Source organism: Oncorhynchus clarkii, chromosome 28, assembly GCF_045791955.1.
Source record: "Oncorhynchus clarkii lewisi isolate Uvic-CL-2024 chromosome 28, UVic_Ocla_1.0, whole genome shotgun sequence".
Lineage (NCBI taxonomy): Eukaryota > Metazoa > Chordata > Actinopteri > Salmoniformes > Salmonidae > Oncorhynchus > Oncorhynchus clarkii.
The window spans coordinates 39,658,510-39,678,122 of record NC_092174.1 but is presented as its reverse complement, the minus strand read 5'-3'; the positions used below and the strand labels follow the sequence as shown (position 1 = coordinate 39,678,122).

Genomic DNA, 19,613 nt, shown 5'->3' with positions numbered 1-19,613 from the left:
AAGTTGGCTGTAGTATACGCCTCTGTCCTACATCCCAAATCCCACCCTATTCCCTATATAGTGCACTACTTTTGACCAGAGCCCTATGGATGCACCTCTCTCATCAGTCCTCCTGGCGCCTTCCTCCAATCCCCTTTCAGCGTTTTATCATCAGGGCTAATTTCTGCCTGTAATCTGATTATGGGCTCTGAGAAGGTTTAGCACCCTGCTTGCAGAGCCTCTCTCTCTCCCTCCATCTCTCTCTCCCTCTGTCTCTCCCTCTGTCTCCATCTTTCTCTCCCTCTATTCTCTCTCTCTGTCTACATTGAGCTCCCTGGTTGCGCTCACTCACATACACATAGTGTCTGTCAGACTGCTGCGTGGTCTGAGCTGGAGATCCACTCCCGCTCTGTGCTGTTGCCTGGCTGTGTCTGTTTGTCTGCATCACTGCTGCTGTGACTGTCTTTGAGCTTTGTTAGCTGCTGTCACCCGGGACAGGGGGCCTGTCATCCGTGTGTGTGTTCCGTCTGTCTTCAGCCTCCTTACAAGTATGTTCCGGAACCCATGGATCACTAATTATCTCAGCCATGTCAAATACGGTTTCGATGGGCAAGGTAAGGACGAGGAGGAGGAGGAGGGGGGGGGGGGTTGTTAGCAGTACTGTTTGCACTTATTGTCCACTCATGGTAAGGAATTGATCTTGTGTTGTGCAGAGAGGTGAGAGATTCCAAGGGCATGCTCTCTTAAGGAGGGGACTAGCTTTTTACTGTGTCGACTGTGTGTGTTAATAATTACTCAGATGTCCATCTGTCCATTTCGTGGACTTTGAGTTGCTGTTTCTTTCTTACTTCTCATCTGATTCAAACTGTCCTGGTGTTAAACAGGTGCTTTATCCTTTGTTGTCCATGAATCATTGTATTGCAGCAAATCTTAACACCCCTCTCCTCCACGCACTTCAAAGGCTGTACTGTATGTACAGAGGTAAGATTTTAATTTGAGCCAGTTTGCTGCAGCAGGAAATGTGAGTTATTATGTGGATTATAATTAATGGACATTTTTTTGTAGGGGTTGATACATTTTGTTGATGGGGCTAATCAAGTCTGACAATTTTTTGTGTGGAAATTACAAACTTTAGAAGCCTTTCTAAACCTTGAATGCATATACTGTCTCAGCAGCAAAAGAGTGATCAAATTAAGATCCTACATCTGTATCAAGCTTCTCAGAGTAGGAGGGCTGATATAGGATCAGTTTGGCCTTTTTTTAGATCAAATTGAGTAAGATTACATTGACAGCGGGTCCCTGATCCTGGATCAGCACTCCTAATCGGAGAAGCCTAATACAAACGGCTCTAGATAAGACTGGAGGATGACTGAGAGGGTGGTTTGCATGATCTTTGCTGAAGATGACACACTCTAGTCTCTATTGGCTCCTGTGACGCCTGCCTGCGTGTGGACAAGACGAGCACCATTTTAACATAGTCTATTTTCCACTTGATATTTTCCTCTGTGCATTTATAGAAAATCTCTATTCACTGAGCTCACTTTTGACACTTTCTCCTGAGCTTGTCGTGGGCATGTTCTTTTCACTCGGCTGCCCACGAAGCAACCAGACATTGCCATGATGTGGGGCGACTGACATATCTCTTAAAGGCCCAGTGCAGTCAAAAACATGATTTCCATGTCTCAAGGCTTAAAAGTCCTTCTTTAACCTGTCTCCTCCCCTTCATCTACACTGATTGAAGTGGATTTAACAAGTGACATCCAATAAAGGATCATATCTTTCACCTGGATTCACCTGGTCAGTTTATGTCATGGAAAGAGCAGGTGTTCCTAATTTTTTGGGGGTTGGAATAATACTGTGACATTGTGAAAATGATAGTGCCCTTTTAGAGTAAGAGCTGTTTGAAAAGACTGCCTGAAATCCCACCTGTTTTGGTTGGGTGGATGGTATCACTAGGCGGTAAATGAGTTGATAAACCAATAAGAAACAGAGTTACTAACCTCTCTGCCAATCACAGCTAGTTTTCAGTTTTCTCCTCCCCACTCGCACCACTCCCAGACAGTCCTAGCAAAATTCTTATTTGAGAAATTGATCTTTACTAAGAAGCTATTTTTCAAATTTTTTATTGAAATCGATCACAGTTAGGTACTTAATTGTTAACCAGAAATTATTCAATATTGAGATTTAAAAACGTCTGCCTTGGACTTAAGACGACCTGACTAACACTCCCAGGCCAACTCTAATCGCTCCATCACCACCCATGACAACACCTACACACACACTGCTTTGCTGCACAGTTCATTGCTCTGTCTTGGTCTATTCTTTATTGTAAAATGTAAGTGTTCTCAATGACTTACCTGGTTAAATGGAGGCTAAATAACCTACAACTACCAACACTCCCACCGTCCCTCCTGGCTGGGCCACCCCTCTTTGTCGTCATCCATTGGCTTATGGGGCCAAAATAACCAATAACCAGAATACAGGTGTATTCTAGGGTAGAGGAGCCTTGCCCAGTAACTTGACCTGCTCCTATACTGGGGAGAAACTTCACCACAGGGTTATATTGCTGCCTGCCTGGAGTAGAGGGACTGTCAACTATGCTATGGTGTACCTATTTAGCCAGAACTAGATGGGAATGGTTTTACCTTTTTGGACCAGCTTTATTTTTGGACGACAGGAGTTGATAAAAATGCTTATTTAATGAATGCACCTTGGTTGGAGAGCAAGACAGTGTTTCCTTTCCCGCTGATTACACTACATGGCACCTGCTCGTTGAACATCTCATTCCAAAATCATGGGCATTAATATGGAGTTGCCCCCCCCCCCCCCCCCTTGCTGCTATAATAGCCTCCACTCTTCTGGGAAGGCTTTCCACTAGATGTTGGACCATTGCTGCTATAACAGCCTCCACTCTTCTGGGAAGGCTTTTCCACTTCTTCTATTCAGCCACAAGAGTATTAGTGAGGTTGGGCACTGATGTGGGCTCCCGAGTGGCGCAGCGGTCTAAGGCAATGCATCTCAGTGCTAGAGGCATCACTACAGACCCTGGTTCGATTCCAGGCTGTATCACAACCGGCCGTGATTGTGCGCTGCCCTATGGGACTCCCAATCGGCCCAGCGTCATCCGGGTTAGGGTTTGGCTGGGGTAGGCCGTCATAGTAAATAAAAATATGTTCTTAACTGACTTGCCTAGTTAAATAAAATAAAAATGAGGCGAATATGTTTGGCTCGTAGTCGGCGTTCCAATTCATCCCTACGGTGTTCGATGGGGTTGAGGTCAGGGCTGTGTGCAGGCCAGTAAAGTTCTTCCACACCGATCTTGACAAACCATTTCTGTATGGACCTCACTTTGTCATGCTGAAACAGGGAAGGGCCTTCCCCAAACTGTTGCCACAAAGTTGAAGCACGGAATCATCGACAATGTCATTGTATGCCATAGTGTTAATATTTCCCTTCACTGGAACTAAGGGGCCTAGTCCGAACCATGAAAAATTCCTCCTCCACCAAACCTTAGTTGGCATTATGCATTCGGGCAGGTAGTGTTCTCCTGGCATCTGCCAAACCCAGATTCGTCTGTCAGACTACCAGATGGTGAAGCATGATTTATCATTCCAGAGAACGCGTTTCCACTGCTCCAGAGTCCAATGGCACGAGCTTTACACCCCTCCAGCCGAAGCTTGGCATTGCACATGGTGATCTTAGGCTTGTGTGCAGCTGCTCGGCCATGGAAACCCATTTCATGACGCTCCCGACGAACAGTTATTGTGCTGACGTTGCTTCCAGAGGCAGTTTGGAACTCGATAGTGAGTGTTGCAGCACTCGGCGGTCCCGTTCTGTGAGCTTGTGTAGCCTACCACTTCCCCTTGCTACTAGACGTTTCCACTTCACAACAACAGCTCTTACAGTTGACTGGGGGCAGCTAGAGCAGGGCAGAGATTTGACAAACTGACTTGTTGGAAAGGTGGCATCCTATTGATGTCGAAAGTCACTGAGCTCTTCAGTTCTCTTCCATTCTACTGCCAATGTTTGTCTATGGAGATTACATGGCTGTGTGCTCGATTTTATTCACCTGTCAGCAACGGGCGTCGCTGAAATATCCAAAATCACTAATTACTTTTGGACATGTAGTGTAGCTTTACTTTCACAGCTCTTGACTAATGCTATTAGACTCTGTTGAGAAGAGGGTTATTGTTGATTTCAGGAGTGAATGCCTTATTTAGGCTGGAGTCTAGTTCTGGTTATCGAAAGTGTGTAATTCCCTAAATGTTTCCATTTTAGATTATGATGAACAGATTGCAGTGGGAGAATTGATCATTTTTAAACATGGTGGATTCCAGTTTTTTTTTTGTCCATTTATCAATGGCACATTTTTGATAGTATGGACTTTTCCTCTCTGTTTCTCTCCAGGCTTTGGAACTGAAGCTCCAGTCAAACTCTCCACTTCAACCTCACTGCCAACTGAAGCTCCAGTCAAACTCTGCACTTCAACCTCACTGCCAACTGAAGGTCTGAGGTAGGGAAAACCATTTTGTATGCACTTACCAGTATGTGTCATGCTCTACTCACGTTTATCAACTTTCAAAGCAGTATAACTTCTTCCCCATGTTTTAAGCTCAGAGTCTGTACTTTCCTAAACTGTAAAAAAAATTAAATGAATGAAAAACAGCCTAGATACAGTCGTCTGGGCCCTGGTAAGAAGTTGTGCACTGTAGGGAGTAGGATGCCATTTGGGACTCGACTATTGTATATGCCATATCGTCAGGAAAAGGGGGTAGATGAGGATAACGGTAGGTTCTTCAGACTGGTTTAAGACTCGTCTTTCTGGCCTAGTAAGCATTAAACGATGGACAAACTTGGAGCAGCTTATCCCAAGATGCTTTGTTCAAATGGGAGAACAGAAGAACTGTAGCTCCTCTATTAGGATTGCTTTGTCTGCCATATTCAGTAGTCTCTTTCTATCCGGATGGAATTAACATACTCCTGAAACTGAAGCATTTCCATCCTTTAATTTGTTCAAAGCTAGTCATGTGATCATTCAGTAATGTGTCATAGAGTACTGTTTCGCACTGGGGACCATTGTAAAATCTTTTGACAAGTAAGAGGGTCTGAGTCGTTGTGTCATTGTGACAGCAGAGATGTTTAGAAGATATTTGCCTGGGTATGTATCCTTTTCATTCCCCTCTATAAAGCCACTGATACATGATCCTGATAGTTTCCTGGAGGTGGGCCATGTTGGGGTTAGGGGTTAACCTGTGCCAGGTCTTGTTAGCCTCATTCTTAGCTAGATCCCTCCCTCCCTCACGGAAGTGGATGGCTCAGCATAGTACAACATTACCTGCACTGACCATGGGGACTGACCAGATGTTTATTCCCTTAAAGGGACAATCTGCAGTTGAAACGATAACAAAGTGGTCGGTATAAAGCTAAGGGATGGGTCTGGAGAAATGTAACCACTCTCAAATGTATAGACAGAGCTATGGATGCAAAGACTAACCATCCATGATATTACAATTTATAGATTTGACCATGTTTTAAGGCTCACGTGCTTACATTGTGGTTGTTTGCAAACATTGGAGTAAAACAACATTTGTACTCTGATGGGGTACGTCAGTTGAACTAAGCACATGAGGCATTTGTAAGTTATATTCTTTGAGAATTCATGAGTATACAGTATATCATTAATTTCTAAGTCCAAAAAGGTATGTAGCAACTGCAGATCGACCCTTTTAAAGGCAGTGAATATAGTAATAGTAGTAGACATGATGTTGCCTTCACAACCTTCAAATGGTTTATTACCGTCACCAACTCCGTGGCCTTGTGGTTGGTGTCCGCCCTGAGATTGGAAGGTTGGACATTCCATCTCATTTTGAGTTGGACCAAAGAGTCAAAAAATTGAACCCTATTCCTCTCTGCTTGACACTCCGCATTTTGAAGATAGATTGTGGCCCTGCGATAGGCTAGCGTCCTGCGATTAGGCTAGCGTCCTGCGATTAGGCTAGCGTCCTGCGATTAGGCTAGCGTCCTGCGATTAGGCTAGCGTCCTGTCCAAGAGGTGTACTTGTATATCAAGCTGCCTCACACGACAGAAACAGGAGGTGGGATCCTGCCCCTATAGGTTGTTCTGTCTGAGACAAGGACATGTATGACTAGAGTAATTTGATATCCGTTACGTGAGATGTATCCTGTATGAATTTGTGTTGGTACCTTGCTGAACACTGAAATACAGTGCCTTCAGAATGTATTCAGACCAGTTGACTTTTTCCACATTGTTACTTTAATTTTTTAATTTTAATCTAAAATGGATTCAATAAAAACAATTCCTCAATCTACACACACTACCCCATAATGACAAAGAGAACATAAACAAACAACAAATAAATACCTTATTTACATTAGTATTCAGACCCTTTGCTATGAGACTCAAAATTGAGCTCAGGTGCATCCTGTTTCCATTGATCATCCTTGAGATGTTTCTACAACTTGATTGGAGTTCACCTGTGGTATATTCAACTGATTAGACATGATTTGGAAAGGCACACACCTGTCTACATAAGGTCCAACAGTTGATCAGTGCATGTCAGAGCGAAAACCAAGCCATGAGGTTGAAGGAACTGTCCGTAGAGCTCCGAGACAGGATTGTGTCAAGACACAGATCTGGGGAAGGGTAACAAAACATTTCTGCAGCATTGAAGGTCCCCAAGAACCCAGTGGCCTCAATTCTTAAATGTAAGAAGTTTGGAACCACCAAGACTCTTCCTAAAGCTGGCCGTCTGGCCAAACTGAGCAATCGGGGGAGAAGGGCCTTGTTCATGGAGGTGACCAAGAACCTTATGGTGACTCTGACAGAGCTCTAGAGCTCTGTGGAGATGGTTGTCCTTCTGGAACGTTCTCCCATCTCTGCAGCACTCCACCAATCAGGCCTTTATGGTAGAGTGGCGAGACGGAAGCCACTCCTCAGTAAAAGGCACATGACAACCTGCTTGGAGTTTGCACCTAAAGGACTTTCAGACCATGAGAAACAAGTACAGAGAGATCATTGATGAAAACCTGCTCCAGAGCGCTCAGGGCCTCAGAATGGGGCAAAGGTTCACCAATAGGACAATGATCCTAAGCACACAGCCAAGAAAATGCAGAAGTGGCTTCGGACAAGTCTCTGAATGTCCTTTAGAAATGCTCCCCATCCAACCTGACAGAGCTTGAAAGGCTCTGCAGAAAAGAATGGGAGAAACTCCCCAAATACAGGTGTGCCAAGATTATAGCATCATACCCAAGAAGACTCCATGCTGTAATCGCTGCCAAAGGTGCTTCAACAAAGTACTGAGTAAAGGGTCTGAATACTTGTGATATTTCAGTTTTTATTGTTAATAAATTAGCAAACATTTCTAAAAACCTGTTTTTGCTTTGTCATTATGTGTAGATTGATGAGGGAAAAAAACGATTTAATCCATTTTAGATTCAGGCTGTAACGTAACAAGATGTAGAAAAATCCAAGGGGTCTGAATACTCTCTGAAGGCCCTGTACATCTTGAATAGCAAGTCTCATAATATGATGCTAGATTCATCTGAACTTTCAGCTTTCAGAACGACTATTCATTCCGGGACAAGACTGCGCTGGTAAGGAGTGCTACTGATCTCGACGCAAATCTTCTGGCAGTCCTTCCCAAAGGTGTGTTGCATCCCGAACACGGACTGCATCCTAGTGGCACCTTATTCCCTTGGCACTACTTCTGAACAGGACCCATAGGGCTCTTGTCCAAAGTGGTGCACTAGATAGGGAATAGGGTGCTATTTGGGATTCATACTTTTAAAATATCAATAATAGACTAATGTTACTGTCATCCATCATGTTTTGTAATTTTGTCTTTTTCTTTCCCAGTTTCAGAATTAAAGAAACATTTTGAAAGTGTTGTCTCTATTGATTTGGACATGAACAGGTATGTTTCCATTTGTGGATTCAGAACCCTTGACAATGACAACCCTCCGTCTGTCCCTCCATTTCCATACATCCTTTCAGTCCTCATCCACTGTCATAGTTACCTCAGACCGTTTCCATACATCCTTTCAGTCCTCATCCACTGGCATAGTTACCTCAGACCGTTTCTATACATCCTTTCAGTTCTCATCCACTGTCATAGTTACCTCAGACCGTTTCCATACATCCTTTCAGTCCTCATCCACTGGCATAGTTACCTCAGACCGTTTCTATACATCCTTTCAGTCCTCATCCACTGTCATAGTTACCTCAGACCGTTTCCATACATCCTTTCAGTCCTCATCCACTGGCATAGTTACCTCAGACCGTTTCTATACATCCTTTCAGTCCTCATCCACTGGCATAGTGACCTCAGACCGTTTCCATACATCCTTTCAGTCCTCATCCACTGTCATAGTTACCTCAGACCGTTTCCATACATCCTTTCAGTTCTCATCCACTGTCATAGTTACCTCAGACCGTTTCCATACATCCTTTCAGTCCTCATCCACTGTCATAGTTACCTCAGACCGTTTCTATACATCCTTTCAGTCCTCATCCACTGTCATAGTTACCTCAGACTGATACTACAGTAGGGTGACAAAATTTTGTTGACTTTCCCAAAATGTCCAGGTTTTCCAGAAATTCTGATTTGAAGATTTCTGGATGTCCTGTTTATTCCTTTCTGAATCCGGGAATCTTCCAACCGGGATTTCCTTTTGAAGAATGTGGTTGTTTTTCATGATTTGTATTTATTTGTTTTGTTAGTGTATTACCGATGCATTGTTGAGATGCAGGGCTCCCTTGCAAAATAGACCTTGGTCTCAATGGGACTCTCTGATAAAATAAAGGTTAAATAAATAAGCAAACTGTTTCAGTATGTGATAACACAGTAATCTCTGTATCCACCTGTCTGGTATGAAGCAGGAAGGAGAGGATAGCCAGGCGTCTGGAGGGTGTAGAGAGTGACGTTCCTCCTGCCCTGACGCCCAGCTGTGCCGGCCTGGTGGTCAACCGTATCCTGGAGGAGGACCTGCCACGATACGCCCGGGCCTCAGACCCCTGTGAGCCAATCATGGGTATGTATGCTGACCACGTTTGGGTGACAACCTGTTTCTGCTCCCTTGCCAACTCATCGTGTCATGCGAAGATTTTCTGATGTTATTGTGTTCATATGATTTATTGTGTGTTCCAAATGCCACCCTATTCCCTATATCACGGGTATCCAACTCTTACCCGGAGCCTGGTCGGGAGCCTGTTGCTTTTCTGTTCTACCTGATAATTAATTGCACCCACCTGGTGTCCCAGGTCTAAATGAGTCCCTGATTTAGAGGGGAACAATGAAAAGAAAATGCAGTGGAACTGGCTTTGAGGTCCAGATTTTGAATTTGATACTGCTCTGGTCATAACGTGGGCACTATAGTAGTGACATTTGGGACACATCATTACTGTGTGTTTGTCTCCCTCTGGTTCCACAGTGAAACGTTACAGCAGAGAAGACATGGAGATCCCACAGATGCAGGTGTCCTCCCCAGACAGACGGTCCAGGGCCAGACCGGAGGACCAGCCTGGACCAGCCGCCCAGTCCCACACGGAGCCCGTCCTATCCCTCTCTGGCGGCCCAGTGGACCCAGTCAGCTCCAAGGCTGAACGGATCGCCCGCTACAAAGCCGAGCGCCGTCGCCAACTCTCTGAGCGTTACGGCGTCGTCCTGGATCAGGAGATCAACATGGACTACTCCCCCCGTTACTCGCGCTCACGTAGAGAGTCTGACGTCTCCGACAGAGGGGCCCCAGCAGTCACCGAGCGTAGGAGAGATAGAGAGGAGGTGGAGGAGGGAAGAGAAGGAGGGAGGGAGAGTTCTCGCAGGGCTCCCTACAGCTCCAGACTGGGCCGGGTCTTCATGCAGGCTCACCCTGCTGAGGCTGACAAAGCTCCTGCCCCAGGCCACGGTTCTGCCCATACCCAGGCCCCTCCGCCCACCCAGGCCCCTCCGCCCACCCGGGCCACCACCTTCTCAGAGCGGGAGAGGATGATGAATCTGGAGAACTATCGGCTGGCCCAGGAGAGGACAATGGCAGGAGGCCCCAGAGGAGCCAGCAGTAGGCCACAGGATACCCTCCATACCCAACCCCAGCAGACCCTTCCCCAAGCCAGCCCTCTGGACCAGCATCTCAGTCCCCCTTCATCCAGGGCCTCATCCAGGGAGTCTTACAGAGTGGATGCCGTCCCCAGCTCCCCCCTGACAGCCCGCCGAGCCTCCCTGTCCTCCTCCCCCGGGGACCTGTTCATCGAACAGCAGGCTCAGGCTGTCCTCAGCAGACATGGGTGAGTTCAAATCCGCTTTGCTATTATGATGCACTCTGTCTCCATTGAGTTTGATCAATGGATCGAGTTTCAAATGTACTGTATGCACATCCAATAAGTTGCTGGTAGAAAGAACAAACGCCTAAAATACAGACCGTCCCCAAATCCAGAACAAAATCAAGTAAGCGTTCAGTAATATAAAGAGACATTATTGCATGGAACTCATATTGCTCAGATGAAAAGCAAACCTGGTTTAAAAAAACAGATGAAGAAACACCTCACGGCACAACGCCTCTCCCCTATTTCACCTAGATAGTTTGTGTGTATTAATATGTAGCTATGTGTGCCTTTTTTTTTATATATATTTTTTTTAGTTCTGTCCTTGAGCTGTTCTTGTCTATTAATGTTCTGTATTATGTCGTGTTTTGTGTGGACACCAGGAAGAGTAGCTGCTGTTTTTGCAACAGTGAATGGGGATCCTAATAAGATACCAAAAAATAGACACCCTCACACTAATGAATGCTGCTGCTGTTTAGTCAGGCTTGAACCTTCAGGTCATCAGTAATGTTTTCTATGAGTTCAGATTAGGTCATGGCCATTATAATAACGCGCTCTCAGATAAGTTCGATCTCTGTATCAACTCGGGTTGCTTTCAGCATTGACTGACCACTTTAAGGATTAGTTGCTGTATGTTGTTGCCCTTGGTAACAGTGTGTTAATTGTGCCATGTAGGGGCTGTATCCAGACTGGTCACAGTGTTCTATCACGCCAAGCACTGCTCTGGTTTCATAGAGGAGGTGCTCTGCCTGCCAGGGTATCTCATCAGGGTCCTTAGACGGGGTACTGGGTGGGTTTGAGAGGGGGTAGAGGGAACTATCTATTACGGGGGGGGGGGGGGGGGGGGGGGGTTGTTCAGTGGGTTGGGTTTCACAGCTTGCCCTGTGAGTTAGACCTGAGGCCAGACCAGAGAAAGAGGGGGAGAGAGCACATGTTTCAGATACTATAGCCTGTTACGAAACCATTTAGCCAGCCTACTGCTATCGCTACACTTGCTAAGTCTAGTGTTTCTAGGCCTGGCTAAATGATCTTTAACCTGTCTGAAACACTATGCAGGCCCATTATGTCCTGCTCTGTTATTGTATAGGTCGAATGGCACAGTTCAAAATACTATGTATTGTCCTGTAGCCTGGCAACCTCGTCTCAGAGCCACTGGTATCTCCAGACAGACTCAGGATGTGATACTGTTGCTGACGCCCAGTATATCGATGTAGCTAGACTTACTATGTACTTATTATAGCTAGACGGGTTTAAAGGGTCTTTTTCAGCTGAATTTAAGAGAAGAGCAGTCACAGATGAATTAGTCAATCGTAAATCAATCTCGTTTAACACAAGTTGCAACAGGGAGACTCCTTCCAGCACAGAAGCAGAGAAAATGTCTAATGTGCCTTTTGGAGATGAGCCCTTTAAATTCTAATCCGACAGTATCAAATGTTCTGTAAACACCGGCCTGAAAGGCTGCGAGGAGGACACAACACCAGCTGCTACAGAATCACAGAGATACATTATCAGTGTGTCCCTGGCCCAGTGTTGCGTCAGACTTTAACCATAACATTGATACGGACAGTTAAACAGGTCAACGGTAGGAACCTCAGTACTTAGTTAGTTAGACAGGTCAACGGTAGGAACCTCAATACTTAGTTACAGTTAGACAGGTCAACGGTAGGAACCTCAATACTTAGTTACAGTTAGACAGGTCAACGGTAGGAACCTCAATACTTAGTTACAGTTAGACAGGTCAACGGTAGGAACCTCAGTACTTAGTTACAGTTAGACAGGTCAACGGTAGGAACCTCAGTACTTAGTTACAGTTAGACAGGTCAACGGTAGGAACCTCAGTACTTAGTTACAGTTAGACAGGTCAACGGTAGGAACCTCAGTACTTAGTTACAGTTAGACAGGTCAACGGTAGGAACCTCAGTACTTAGTTACAGTAAGTCAGGTCAACGGTAGGAACCTCAGTACTTAGTTACAGTAAGTCAGGTCAACGGTAGGAACCTCAGTACCTAGTTACAGTTAGACAGGTCAACGGTAGGAACCTCAGTACTTAGTTAGACAGGTCAGCGGTAGGAACCTCAGTACTTAGTTAGCCGAGAGAAAATCAGTTGAGGAATTAAATGATTTGTCATTAGTTAGTGACAAAATACAGGAAACACCAACAAAGTGTCTTAATAGGCCATTGGGTCACCACGTGACGCCAAAATAGATTCTACAAGTGTGTGGAACTCTTTCAAGAGAAATCCCATCATTTGGTGTTTTGTTGCTGGTGATGTAAAGCGCTGTCTCAGGAGCCACTCCGGTATCTTCCATTAGTGTTCAATTGAGATCTGGTGACTGAGACACACACACACTTTAAACCTCCTTTGAACCCCCTCTTTCAAAGCCACTTAGATCTCTTCTTGGTAGCCAATATAATGGGCAACTTGCCATTTTTATACGTGACCCTAAGCATGATGGGATGTTAATTGCTTAATTAACTTTGGAACCGTGTGTGTGTGTGTGTGTGTGTGTGTGTGTGTGTGTGTGTGTGTGTGTGTGTGTGTGTGTGTGTGGAAGCACCTGCTGTCAGTTTGCTTTGTATTCCTCATTTACTCAAGTGTTTCCTTTATTTTGGTAGGTACCTGTAGTTGTTCTAATGGCCCAGTCTGTCTTTTCCTGTAGCCTGGCAGCCTTGTCTCAGAGCGACTGGTCTCTCCAGACAGACTCCGAAGGTGATGCTGCCTCTCAGTCTCTTATCAGCTGGCCATCCAGGTACTGTAGTAGGAACATATTGTATGGGCAGACCTGGGTTTAAACACTATTTGAAACCTTTCAGATACTTTCAATGTTTGCTTTAGCCTGCCTGGAGTGCCAGGTAGGCGGGGTTTGCGCTTTCAAGACCTTTCTATTGGTTTCACTGTACCAGGCAAGTTCAATCAAGCACAGATACAGTATTTGAAACGATTTCAAATAGTATTTGAACCCAGGTCTGTGTACGGTATGAGTGTGTCTGACCTGTAGACCCCAAAACACCTGCCTAACCCATCCTCCCGAAGGATACCCTTATAATAGTGTGTGTGGATATTATATAATCATAGTTAGCATTCCCCTAATAATTTTGTAATCTCCAAGTTAACAGGTGCTTAACTTGTAATCAACATTTTGCATGCTTCATCCACTTAGATTTTTCTTAACATCGTAAGACACTATCTTTCAGATGTCATCAAACATGCTTATCAGAGAATCGTAAACCTGTTGCACACAACTGCCACAAGTGAATGCTTTGGTCACACTTGAGTAATTGTCCCCCACAATGAAATCCGGGAGGAGACTGTTAATCTTTCTCTGTCCGTACGTCGCAGGTAATATCTCAGACAGCACTGCTCCGATTTTGACGAAACTTGGGTGAATGATGTCTCTTGCCATAGAGATGCGGCATTTACGAAAAAATATACTGATTGGCCAGATGGTGGCGCTATCACTTTGTAAGGTCACCCCCCCTCACACAGTTTGACCAAAATTCATGAAATTTGGTACATATGTCCTTCTCATGCCTCGGGGACCCATAAGGTCCACCGTGATGGATTTTCTGTAATTTTTTATTTTGTGAAAAACACTTAAAACACTACTCCTCTGGATAATATTAGTAGAGAGAATGATTTATTTCAGCTTTTATTTCTTTATTTCTTCATCACATTCCCAGTGGGTCAGAAGTTTACATACACTCTATTAGTATTTGGTAGCATTGCCCTTTAAATTGTTTAACTTGGGTCAAATGTTTCAGGTAGCCTTCCTCAAGCTTCCCACAATAAATTGGGTGAATTTTGGCCCATTCCTCCTGACAAAGCTGGTATAACTGAGTCAGGTTTGTAGGCCTCCTTGCTCACACACGCTTTTTCAGTTCTGCCCACACATTTTCTATGGGATTGAGGTCAGGGCTTTGTGATAGCCACTCCAATACCTTGACTGTGTTGTCCTTAGGACATTTTTCCACAACTTTGGAAGTAAGCTTGGGGTCATTGTCCATTTGGAAGACCCATTTGCGACCAAGCTTTAACTTCCAGACTGATGTCTTGAGATGTTGCTTCAATATATCCACATAAGTTTCCTTCCTTATGCCATCTATTTTGTGAAGGGCACCAGTCCCTCCTGCAGCAAAGCACCCCCACAACATGATGCTGCCACCTGTGTTTCACTAAGAATGGTGTTCTTCGGCTTGCACGCCTCCCCCTTTTTCCTCCAAACATAACGATGGTCATTATGGCCAAACAGTTCTATTTTTGTTTCATCAGACCAGAGGACATTTCTCCAAAAAGTATGATCTTTGTCCCCAAGTGCAGTTGCAAACCGTTGTTTGGCTTTTTTTATGGTGGTTTTGAGCAGTGGCTTCTTCCTTGCTGAGCGGCCTTTCAGATTATGTCAATATAGGACTCATTTTACTGTGGATAGAAACTTTTGAACTGGTTTCCTCCAGCATCATCACAAGGTCCTTTGCTGTTCTGGGATTGATTTGCACTTTTCGCACCAAAGAATGTTCATCTCTTGGAGACAGAACGTGTCATCTTCCTGAGCGGTATGATGGCTGCGTGGTCCCATGGTGTTTATACTTGCATACTATTGTTTGTACAGATGAACATGGTACCTTCAGGTGTTTTGGAAATTGCTCCTAAGGATGAACCAGGCTTGTGGAGGTCTACACTTTTTTTTTTTTCCTGAGGTCTTGCAGAGCGATCTGCGTCAGAAATAGAACTGACTTCTATTTTAGCCCTTGGCAACGCAGATGCTCGTTGGCGCGCGTGAGCAGTGTGGGTGCAATAATTGGATAATATAGATTTCTAAATGTATTTTTCAGCGAGTGGTGTAGTCAGCAAGTTAGTGTATGTAAAATTCTACTGTATATAAAATTCTACTGTATATAGCCTCGCTACTGTTATAGGCTTGCTACTGTTATAGGCTTGCTACTGTATATAACCTCTCTACTGTAAATAGCCTCGCTACTTTATATAGCCTCCCTACTGTATATAGCCTCCCTACTGTATATAGCCTCGCTACTGTATATAGCCTCGCTACTGTATATAGCCTCTCTACTGTTATAGCCTCGCTACTGTTATAGCCTCGCTACTGTTATAGCCTCGCTACTGTTATAGCCTCGCTACTGTTATAGCCTCGCTACTGTTAATAGCCTCGCTACTGTTAATAGCCTCGCTACTGTATATAGCCTCGCTACTGTATATAGCCTCGCTACTGTATATAGCCTCGCTACTGTATATAGCCTCGCTACTGTATATAGCCTCGCTACTGTATATAGCCTCCCTACTGTATATAGCCTCCCTACTGTATATAGCCTCCCTACTGTATATAGCCTCCCTACTGTATATAGCCTCCCTACTGTATATAGCCTCTCTACTGTATATAGCCTCTCTACTGTATATAACCTCTCTACTGTATATAGCCTCACTACTGTATATAGCCTCACTACTGTATATAGCCTCGCTACTGTATATAACCTCTCTACTGTATATAGCCTCGCTACTGTATATAACCTCTACTGTATATAGCCTCACTACTGTATATAGCCTCGCTACTGTTATTATTTTATATCTTTACTTATTGTTCACCTAATACCTTTTTTTGCACTGTTAGTAAGTACGCATTTCACTATAAGGTGAACACCTGTTGTATTCGGCGCACGTGACAAACTTTGATTTGTGAGATGAGGAAATGTTGGACGGGCAAGGAGGCATGGCTGAGTCAAATAGGAATCCTGACTTAATGAAGTGGTGATTAAGGAGCTCAGCCATGTGCTTCTCGTCAGTAACAGCCACATCATCAACTTTAAGGGACATGTGCTCCTAGTCAGTAACAGCCACATCATCAACTTTAAGGGACATGTGCTCCTAGTCAGTAACAGCCACATCATCAACTTTAAGGGACATGTGCTTCTAGTCAGTAACAGCCACATCATCAACTTTAAGGGACATGTGCTCCTAGTCAGTAACAGCCACATCATCAACATTAAGGGACATGTGCTCCTAGTCAGTAACAGCCACATCATCAACTTTAAGGGACATGTGCTCCTAGTCAGTAACAGCCACATCATCAACTTTAAGGGACATGTGCTCCTAGTCAGTAACAGCCACATCATCAACTTTAAGGGACATGTGCTCCTAGTCAGTAACAGCCACATCATCAACTTTAAGGGACATGTGCTTCTCGTCAGTAACAGCCACATCATCAACATTAAGGGACATGTGCTCCTAGTCAGTAACAGCCACATCATCAACTTTAAGGGACATGTGCTCCTAGTCAGTAACAGCCACATCATCAACTTTAAGGGACATGTGCTCCTAGTCAGTAACAGCCACATCATCAACTTTAAGGGACATGTGCCCCTAGTCAGTAACAGCCACATCATCAACTTTAAGGGACATGTGCAGCTGTGAGAAGGGTTTGTTCTCCAGGTCTTTAACCGTTTTCCAGAACTTCTTGGGGTTCGACCCACAGAGAGAGAACTGCTCCTTAAAGTAACTAACTTTGGCCTCCCGGGTGTATAAGTGGCCATCACTTCAAACCAACATAGGATTTGTGCAACTTATGTAGCATAGCCTGATCCTACATCTGTTTGTGCTCTTGCCAACTCCATCTCTGTTAGTGTTTGTCAAGCCAAACATGACAGTGAGGGACAAGGATGGTTGGCATAATAGAACTGTCAGACCCGCATTGTGGACCATGACTAGACTGAGTGCTCTTATTTCTCATTTGCTTGAATGAGAGCCAGTCAGCCTGAGTAGGCGTGTGCCCGAGTCTTTCGCCAAATGCCGTTCTTGAGGTGGAGTAACTCTGCAAGATCACGGTCGAACCAGGGGCTGAACCTGTTTAATTATCATTTTCTTTATGGGGGCGTGTTTGTTAACGATACCACTGAAAACATCAAAATAAGCGTCTTCAGAGGGCATCAAACTGAGTCTATACCATTTTACAGATTGCCGTGAGGGAAAAGGATGGTTGGCATGATAGAACTGTCAGACCGGGATGTGTGGACTGATCTTCCCAGTAACGCTGGGTTAAGTGTTAGGTCTAAATGGAGATGTGCTGTCTCTGTGTAGCGTGTATACTGTTTAAACTCTTTCCTTGTCAAATGAAGCAGCAGCCCATCAATCAGGGTTGGCTTAGTGGTGTACGAGGAGATTAAGGATAAATCCCAAATGGCATTCTATTCCCTATTTGGTCCGACCAGCGCCCTGGTCAAATGTATTGCACTATATAGGGTGACATTTGGGACACAGCTTAACATGACCTGAACAGGAAAATAGTTTAGGCTTGCTCACACTTTGGCCAAGAGAATTTAGAGTGAGCTAGAGATGACTCGGCAAGGATTAGTATTGAACTACAACATGGAGCCTGATGTCACTAGCTGAACTTGTGACACCGTTCTGTCAGTCAGATGGATGTTATTTGTCTACTGTTGTCCTTATATCCTTGTTTTTTGACCCTAGATTAATGTCATTCTTAAATTAATAATCACTTGATTTGATCACTTTTTTATAGTTGACTTGGTGTGCATCCCAAATGGAACCCTATTCCCTATATAATGCACTACTTTTGTCCAGGGCCCATAGGGCACTATGAATTGAATACGGTGACATTTGGAACAACAAGGGCACTGACTATAGTTTATTTGGGTGTCTGTTTTATAGCCTTTGATATCTGAAGTTAGTTCATCCATTCTTCCCCCTTTTTAAGAACCAGAGTAAGAGAGAGAATGTCAAAAGATGACAGTGGAGTCCAAATGGTCCCAGCAAAGCGGGTTCTGGCTCCAGAGCCCAGAGTGAACAGACAGCGTGATCGGGCTCACACCACCACAGCTCACCACCTGTCCCAGCGCGGTCACAACTCTGACCTTGTCACCTATCAAAAGACTGCCCCTTCCTCTCAGCCCTCCCAGCCTGCCTACGTCCACATCCCAGACCACCATGCGTCAGTACCACACACCCACACATCAGGCCCTGCCTTGGGCCACCAGCGAACCCCCATGGACCCCCTGGTGGTGGAGGTGGTGCCCCCGAGGAGGAAGATCAGTGCCGACCACATCTACACGACCCACATGGAGGGCAGGCAGGTGCTGAGAGAAGAGGTCCTCACTGAGGGTCTGCTAAAGAGCAGGAAGGCCGTGCTGCCCTCGGACATCCGCCGCAGGGAGAAGAGTGTGGACGAGCCCCAGAGAGGGGAGCCCCAGCTGGTCCCAGGCAGCAGCCGGGACGACTCTGCCACCTCAACCGGCATGGAGTGGGAGAGCTACGGCACCAGGGAGGGGAGAACCAGTCGGGAGGACTCAAAAGAGTGGGAGACTAGGCCTCAGGACAGGGTCCAGCAGCAACCACAGCACTGGTCTAGCCACATCCAGGACACCGAGGAGACCGGTCCAGCCAGGCCCATGGAGATCTCTTCCCACGCCCAGCCCAGACAGCAGCCCCTCCGCCAGCAGAGCCAGTGTCAGCCTGGGCAACATAGAGGCAGTAACTCGGCCGTCTACCTCCAGAGTGGCGCCTCCCTCCCCCAGGCCAAACCCAGTAGCATGGAGCCAGCTGGGACACGCAGGCCCCCCAAGCCCAAGGTCCGCACACGCTCTATGTCTGACATCGGCGTGAGCCAGCGCCCGGCTGCCGACAGGAGCATGGAGAGGACAGCAGCCCAGCTGGCCAGGGAGGGAGGGGTGGCGATGGGGGTGCTACCCAACGGGGAGTTGGGAGGCCTGGACACCAGGGTCGTAGTGGCCCAGCTCCGACACTCGTACCTGGAGAACGCCAACAGGAAGCCAGAGCTGTAGGTGGAACAGCATGGATACCAGGTGTTGGCACTTGTGTGCATTTTAGGGCAGTGTATTGCATAGTCAAACATGATATTGAGATCTAGGCCTGTTTTGAGGTGTAACTTACTATTTGTTAAGCCACCTGCTTGGACATTCTGTCAGCCTGTTGGGCAAACATGAGTGGTTTGTTGCTGCATGTTGTGCTGTGTGAGGGTTCATACACAATTGGGCTGCTGACAAATTCGCAGATTTTGGGGACAGATAATATTTTTTGGGGTGTGATCGTGCTCTAACTTGGATTGCTGTGGAATACGTACTAAACGCATCATCAATCTCGAACTGCCCATTTGATCTCTCAACATTATTCTCATTTTATGCTGCCGTCGTCGTTATATCCATCCCTAATCACGACCCTAAAAGGGAGCTGACTGAAGTAGAGCTAACTGCTATGGAAGTAGATCCGGCTGCTGTGAGCGCTGATCGGGAGCGTGGTGTGGCAAGGAGGCCGCG

At 45.6% G+C, this 19,613-nt stretch overlaps 1 protein-coding gene across 1 annotated transcript in view; it reads left to right on the top strand.

Moving 5' to 3' along the window:
• The first annotated feature begins 241 nt into the window (after nucleotides 1–241).
• Nucleotides 242–19,613, top strand: part of LOC139386873 (supervillin-like) — an 80,422-nt gene continuing 61,050 nt past the window's right edge. The window contains exons 1-7 of the mRNA XM_071132733.1: nucleotides 242–593; nucleotides 4,387–4,492; nucleotides 7,554–7,645; nucleotides 7,856–7,913; nucleotides 8,876–9,030; nucleotides 9,430–10,279; nucleotides 12,977–13,066. Of these exons, the coding sequence (XP_070988834.1) occupies nucleotides 530–593; nucleotides 4,387–4,492; nucleotides 7,554–7,645; nucleotides 7,856–7,913; nucleotides 8,876–9,030; nucleotides 9,430–10,279; nucleotides 12,977–13,066 (1,415 nt within the window). The 5' untranslated portion in view covers nucleotides 242–529. The remainder of the gene's footprint in view (nucleotides 594–4,386; nucleotides 4,493–7,553; nucleotides 7,646–7,855; nucleotides 7,914–8,875; nucleotides 9,031–9,429; nucleotides 10,280–12,976; nucleotides 13,067–19,613) is intronic.